At 38.7% G+C, this 8,009-nt stretch overlaps 1 protein-coding gene across 1 annotated transcript; it reads left to right on the plus strand.

The window, feature by feature from the left end:
* Window positions 1-5,429: 5,429 nt before the first annotated feature.
* LOC137137713 (ladderlectin-like) lies at window positions 5,430-8,009 on the plus strand. Its single transcript, XM_067524330.1, has 6 exons — window positions 5,430-5,656; window positions 6,024-6,071; window positions 6,351-6,460; window positions 6,549-6,683; window positions 6,765-6,876; window positions 7,401-8,009. The coding sequence occupies exons 1-6, from the start codon at window positions 5,602-5,604 to the stop codon at window positions 7,466-7,468; spliced, it is 528 nt and encodes a 175-aa protein (XP_067380431.1). The 5' UTR covers window positions 5,430-5,601; the 3' UTR covers window positions 7,469-8,009.

Genomic DNA, 8,009 nt, shown 5'->3' on the forward strand with positions numbered 1-8,009 from the left:
CGAAAAGCTGTCTGTTACTTTGTCAGAACATCTCTGTGTTCACTGTCAAACAGAATTCAGACCAACAGCATGATTCTAGAATACAAGGAATACTGAATGAACTCTAGCGTTTCAGTAGCATTTAAAAAGAGTTAAAAAAAAAGAGTTTGAATCACCTGTCCAACAGGCATAAACATGCAGAAAAACGCTGATGTCAGACCTGCCAAGGGTTGTTAAACGGCAAAGAACATGTTCCTGTGGTAGTTAGGCTATGTGGTCGGGTCACTCAGTTCTTATTTGTGTTGAACTGCACCAGGACATTGTTAATCCTATTATGGGCTCAGCAGCTGCTTTTCAACTTTTTCTCTCAATCTCCTCATCTTGTTCCAAATCTCTTTTTTTATCCCAAAGTTAAGTTTTCATTGACATAAGGTTCATTTTTGTCTGTTTGTGAAGAAAGTTATGAACACAGGCTCAAATATTTACTGTATGATGTTAGTAACCTCTGCTACAATGTTCTCCAAATATCACCTTACTAATAGTACATAGATTATTTTTACATGTGTTTCAACCTTTTACAAAAACTCGACTGAAAGTCTGAACATCAGACTGACATTTGGTGGATGGAATCAGGGTTTGCTAGCTAGTTAATTTACCCAAGTGCAGCTGGCTTGATCATGTGTCGAACACTGTTAACCACGTGTTTCCGCTCGCATTAACTTCTGTTTCATGTGGAGCTTCCTCTGAGTGTTTGGGGGTTAGGACCGGGCTCAGTGCAGGTTAAGGTACAAGTGGAAACAGATATTGATACGTGAACAGAACAGACAGTATTAGCAATTTGTAATGATGGTAGCTACAACACAACAACACAAACCTGCAGGAATGTCATAATTTTACTGCATTCACCTAAAGTTAAATTGGGTTCCAGCCAAGTTTTATGTGTTTGTATTTCAGTACAGCACCTCTGAAAATTGCCTGTCATTGCCTGTCGTCTCCATGGTGATACTAAACCCAGAAGTCAGAAATACAGAACATCTGCAGCCTTCTACAAATAAGGGAACTGACTCATTTGATCTTAAACCTAAAAGTCTTCAATGTGCAGCAAAACCACATTAATTGGCCTTGCTTCTCTAAAACATTGAGAGGACGTATGTTGCAACGTGAGAACAGAAAAACAATTAACTTAGATGATCTTCTTACTTTTAGCAGGAGGTAAAGAGCTTGTGCTAAACCAAAACAGGAAAAAAGTTAGTTAGGGTGCAAAGTAAAAAATGAAGCGCAGAAAAAGCAGGATTCACACATCCATGTAAATAAGAGCTTTTAATTGAATTTAACCTGTTGATACAAAGTTATTGACTTTCATTGTTGGCAAATAGCTGCCATGTGAAGAAGACGTCTCTGCCTTTCACCTCATGCTTTAACAATTTAAGCTCATGTTTGCCAATACTAAACGCTGAAAAGGAAGCTATGTTCATTCATGATTCTTAATTACTCAGCAAACTTTGTGTAATGTTTCTTCATGAATTTGAAGAAGTAAGAGCTTCTGCAAATCACTTTGCGAATTGCCTTCAACAATGACTCGTCATTTCTCCGTTGAATGTTTAACTACATGATGAATATTAAAATGTATACAACTATTCTTTAAATAAAAACAGACGTACTTTATTTTAACGAACGAGATGCCGTGTCTTCTGTTGAATATATTTGACATTGCAACTTGCATTTGCAAGTCATGTTTTGTCTTGACTTTGGATAAATTATTGCAAACAGCTAAAATTATATACATTTTGCTAAAACACCCATTTTCAAAGGAGGGTTGAACAATTCCAATAATAAGGACAAGAGGCTAACAGAGGGACATAACAGAGGTTAGAACTCTCTCAGACAGTTGTCAAAAGCCATCTCGGGCGTGGGTGGGGCCTGAGCGCATGGCAACGAATCAACAAAAGAACGTAAGTACCAATTTACACATTGGGAAAATAAACATCCAATGTAATAACTCTGAATTTAAAAGAAAGACCTTTACATTTTTAAGGCATGAATGTAGAATTCGGTCTCAAAATGGCCCAACTCCCATCCTCTCTAATAACGAGAAGGAGGATAGGATGTGTGTGATCCATGCTGCTCTCCAAACCCCATTGCTGTAAAGCGGATCATTCTGTGTAAGAGGAAGTTGTAGATGGGGCCCTCGCACGCTGAATGGTCTGTATAATTGCATGTGGGAGCCCTAAGCTCTCGAAACTCTCCCGTTCAGGGGCCAGGCCCACAGGCGCTGGCCTATCAGTGGGAAATGATGTTGGTCTTCCTGTACACACGCTGAGAAACGTGGAATCAGAGGAACGGGAGGAAAAGCATGGATGTCTCTGGGCCACAGGTGGTTAGAGAAGGCATCCTCTCTGATTGAGCTGTGTTTTCGTGAGAAGCAAAAAGATCCACCTCCCCAAACCCGTCCCACAACATCTGGACGAGGGAGGGGTCCAGCCTCCATTTGTTCTGAAGAACAAATACACGTTAAACTTTTAAAAAAAATCCTAATTAATCCTATAATAATGTTAAGTGGAAAATATCAGCGACAACTTCCACTGGACAATGACATGGCAGACAGCTGTCCAGCAACACACCCTACTTCCCTGCAAAACGGCTTTGGTGTAACTCACTTCAGTCACTTCGTCCCATAGCAGGACAGCGCTGTTTTAATTTAGCCAATTTTCAGGAAGCAAACACTGAAGCTGGGTTTACGAACATACAAATCCTACCCAGCAAAGTCACATTTATCTGAGGCCAGCTGAGTTAACCAGCAGGACAAATAACCAACAAACTTGCTAAAATGACGGTGTTACAAAAAATTCCATACCTTCTTACATTTTTCTGCCCCATTATGATCATTTCTTTTTGATGCCATAACGCTGTTTGCCATTAATATCCTCACTAATGGGTATGATGAGTAACTGTCAATCATTCCCATCATCCCTGTTGGAGGACATCACGCCGTGTGCGACTGTTCATTCCTATGATAATGCCAGGAAAACACTAGTCACTGCTTATTATTGCAGCTTATTTTATTTATAGCCTACATTATTTTTAAGTGTATAAGGGATTTAATGAACACATTAGTTGCAGATAAAGACAGGTCATTTTAACTCTCCTCAGATGAGGCTGAACATGCCACTCTGGGGCCCCCTGGTGGGTTGGGGGCCCTATGCATGGTCCACATACAGCAAGAAAGAATGATTCTATGATTCTAAGTAAAAGTTGAGCTTTAATACCCCCAAACAACAGGGCCTTGATCTGCATATGTGGATTAAGAGGTTAGCTGGATAATGTGTTAATGATTTACCATGATTTGTTGCTTCTTCCAAAGTAAGGATCATAGTTTCTAGTTTCAATATGTCTGTTGAAAGACCATGCAGTTATCCCAGGTGACAACCTGCTTTTCTATTCGAATTAGCTGAGTTCATTTCCTGTAGTTCAGTGATGTGAGCTCCAAGCTTTTTTACTCGCTCATTAGATTTCTGCACTGACGTCCTGTAGTTGCCCATATCAGGTTAAAAAATCTGGCTCTTGCCTACAGAGTGGTCAACCTTCCCAACTCCTAGCTACCTCAACTCCCTCAATTAGGTCTACAATCCCTCTTGCCCACTGCACTTTGGCAACGAATGGCGTCTGGTGGTTCCATCAACACACAATATCCCATGCAAAACACTTTAGCTCAGTGATCCCACGATGGTGAAGCAAGCTACCAAACACTGCACGCTCAGCAGCCTGCCCCAATATAAAAAAATCTGCTGAAAACAGAACTCTGCAGAAAACAGAACTCTTCCTATCAACCTAAATCTAAAAAAAAAACCTATTTGTCCTATCATGCACTTGCATCTCATGAAATGTGCAGTCTCAGCAGCTTCACTCCTACTATTTAAAAAACTGCTGAAAACACACCTTTCATTTTTTTATTGTTGCAGAACTACAGTGGCCCTAAGAGCTCAAAGCACTGCAATTTGAAAAAAAACACATGCATATTGACAAAACACAGGCAAATTAAAAACACAACTTCATCAATTTGACAACACAGGTGCAGCAGTTTGTAAATGTATCTCCCGGAGTCATTTCCGTTGTGTTGGCAGCGCGTTTCATCATTTGGTTGCGTTGTCACTTTTTCAAATCGCAATGCTTGAGATCTCAGAGCCACAATACAGAATGTTTCAGGTATTTTAAAAAATTCTTTTTTAATTTCTATCTTTTGTCTGTTTGGTTTTGTCCTCTAGGTGGACGATTGGCTCTCGAGCGATGGCAGCTTTTTCCACTATTCAAACTCTTGTCCTGGAGAATCTTGTAACAGTTTTGTTGCAGTCTTACCAGTGTATTTCTGCTGTTTGCAGTTAGTACTAGTTACTGTACAAACATTTCAGTTGCAGTACTGTCCAATCATTAACCCCTATAGAACAGTAGCCTGCAGCCTGTAAGTCCTGTAATCATCACTCAGCAGCAGGATCCATATGAATGTAGTAATTATTTTCTGAAACTTAATTATCTCCGTCATGCAGAAAGGATTGGCCATTGGAAGTTAGTTTGTTCTAATATTGTTGCCTAAAGGAGACATGAACATAGCAAAAGGTATCAGTCGTAGAACAGAACCCTCTGGAACGCTATAGATAACTTCTGCATGTACGGATGATTCATCATTGACATGAACAAGTCGGAAACCATCTGATAGATATTTAAATCAAGCAAGTGCACTTCACTTGATCTTTAGGTGCAGTTGTTGAGCAACAACACAACAGTGTGTAAAACTAGGAAGTGACACAGTTCACCTATCGCTGGAGTCTGTAGCAGGATGTCCGCACACATCTGAGATAGAAGGTTAACGTAGAATCTGATTCAATCGAAACATTTCCATTTAAGGAGAGTTTTAGTTTTCGTCAAATCTGTCTCACAATAGCATTCACATGCTGAGTGAGACTGGATGTTTGTGAGAAGCTCAGGGTAAATGTTTATTCTGGGCGTAATCATAATATCCTAATAATACAAATGTTTTTAACGCTGCATATCTACCAATGTAATATTTCTGAGTAGTGCTTTATACCAGCAAACAAGAAATAAGTGTACGTTGGCCAAAAAGCACTTCGAAGAAATTGTCAGATTTAGGAGATTAGTACTTAAATTGCTGCGCTTCTGTAACAACTAGTAGACAACTAGATGGAAAGTTTGTAGGGAATTATTGCCTGGAACTTCCTTTTTTCTTTCATATATATCTAATTTTATTAAGTCTCTCTCATGTGTGCTCACTTTTTAGGATAAAAATCACGAATGTGGTCTTTGTGGTTCTGACTGCATTTTATTTTCCTGGCTCTAATAGTATCTCTGTGTATCCACTTCCTCATTTGGTAAGAGACGATGACATAACTTGGTTAACATAAGCGCCGCTCTACTTCTAGTTCAGCATCTCTACCCAGGAACACTGAAGCCACACAGTGATACTGAGTAGAAAAATAAAATTTTGCGGCAGGTTTACTTGAATTTATACGATACTTTTTCTGTTTTTCTCTCCATCTCACTCTTTAAGTGTTACTAACATGTTCAGTTCTGTTTTTTGAAGATAAAAATCTGCACAGATCCATCTCTGCGATGAAGATTGTGATTTTGTGTGTGGTTGGTTGTGCCGTGATGGTTTTGGCTGGAGGTAGGTATTTTTGATTACTGCATAAAAAAGGCAAAATTCATTGTTTCTCTTTCACTGTGTATAGTGACAAGAGATCAACTACTGTAAGTCGCAATTGCGCGTCTAAGACTTGATGGGTCCTCGCTTCTCAATCCTTCCTCACCCTGAAAGTTATACTGATTTTGAGATGTAGCTTAAGATGACAGTTCAGAGGAAGGGTCACCTCATGTCCCTTCAAAGCTCATCGCTAACTCATGTTTGCTAAGCACTAAATGCTTCTGCTAATGAGAGAAATATAGATTTCAGATGCTTTGTAGCTTTGTTCTGTAGCTTTTTTCTGTATTCCAACTGTTGAGACGTAAATAAACCTGTTGCTTATCTGCCTCAGTGTTCGGAATTTGGCTCTGGCTAGTAAATGGTGGCTCGTGCTGTGCAGGTAAGTGGGGAGTTAATATAAAACAATATAAGTTCTGACAGAATAATGAATAGAAATTGTTTGTACTGTCTCATAATACTACCGTTAACGTGAGTTAACGTTGAATTTGTACCAGGATGTGTTATTTAGTATAAAGTTCTCCACACTTGTCTTAAAGACAAGTGCATTGGCTAATAAAGGGAAACTGTTAAGGAACCAAACGCACAGTCGATCACTTTTATTAATAACATTAATATTGTTAACTGCGAATAATAAAAACAAATTGTTATTTGTCTTCAGTTGAAAGTGACGGGGCCAAAAAGTCTGTGACTTGCTCTGAGGGTTGGTCTCAGTTTGAGGATCGCTGTTTTCAATATGTACAAAAAGCCATGAGATGGGCTGAAGCCGAGGTAATAACTAAGATGATATTGATTTGTACTTATTAATTGTTTTTAATTACCTTTAACTTCTCTGTCTTTCTGTCTTTCTCTGCTGTAGTTAAACTGTCTGTCCATGGGTGCCAACCTTGCATCTGTGCACAGCATGCAGGAGTACCAAGAAATTCAGAGGCAGATAGTGGCCGCGACTCACCACTACAACAGCACATGGATTGGTGGCTCTAATGCACAACAAGTACTTTATTTGTCATTAGACATATTTCACGTACTTTATTTAAAAATATTTTAATGCTGTTTATTTGATTTTGTCATGTAGGCAGATGTTTGGCTCTGGAGTGATGGCAGCATTTTCCAATATTCCAACTGGTGTCCCAAAGAACCTAATAATGCTGGTGGCTCCGAGTACTGTTTGCGAATTAATTATGGAGGTAAAATCACAAGACATTTTTATTCTGTGCTTAATGTATATGTGGTTTAAAGAGTTAGGAAGTAGAAAAATAAACAAATCTAAACCAAATATTGTCTGGGGAAAACATATTGGCAGTGTCATGTAACAGTGTGATTTGCCTGTCACATGCACCAGGAAGGGTGCAATTAGTAATTTTTATGCCTTGGTGCAGGGAGGGTCAAAGGTCCTGGTTACTGGGACCTCACATCTATCCATGTTATTCTTGTGAGTGCAATGATATACTAAATGGAATTGAGAAAGAAGGTGCCACAGTGCATTGTTAAACCAACAGTGCTGACCGTGGAAAGTGGCTTATCCTGACACCAACTCATGGAGATTTGCACAGCTCATAGTGATTAATTACTTACCATAGTTGGCACCATATTGTGTAAACACGCATTGGAAGTGTGCAGTAATGACATTTTTAGGATGTAAACCATAGTTTCATCAGAACGTTTCAGGTTTTGTATAGTCCTGACTGACTCCTGTTTTTGGAACTTGCAGATCAGAAGTGCTGGGATGATTACCAGTGTGGGTATTTTCATCCATCTGTCTGTGCAAAGGCAGTGTGAAGATTTTCTGGACTAAAAGAACCATTTAAATCCAGTACAAGGACTGATGGATTTGTGGGTGTTTAATATAAACTATATTCTATTACCAACATCATATATAACCTGATGTCAAATTATATTTTTTCCAATTTAATTTCTTTTCTATTGCTGCAATGCTAATTATTCTGTTTGCTGATTGTTAATTATTTAAGCACACCTTCATTCTGCAGAGTGAACTGTGCCTTTTATAATTAAACATTTTCAAACATTGAAACAAGGTGTTGCATGTTTGTAATATCTCCTGTGTTTAAGGGTAGACTGTTAGTGGGAAATCCTAATAGTAGGGAGTTAAATTAGTCCAGTCTAAAAATCACAAATGCATGGGTTAGTAAGATTAAGCATCATTATTTTTATTTTTGTGTGATTTAACTGATATATCCTGGTCAAAAATTACTCCACAGTTCTTTACAGTGCCTTGCAAAAGTATTCATACCCCTGCTAATTATTTAAGCACACCTTCATTCTGCAGAGTGAACTGTGCCTTTTATAATTAAACATTTTT

This window comes from Channa argus, chromosome 12 (genome assembly GCF_033026475.1).
Source record: "Channa argus isolate prfri chromosome 12, Channa argus male v1.0, whole genome shotgun sequence".
Taxonomy (NCBI): domain Eukaryota; kingdom Metazoa; phylum Chordata; class Actinopteri; order Anabantiformes; family Channidae; genus Channa; species Channa argus.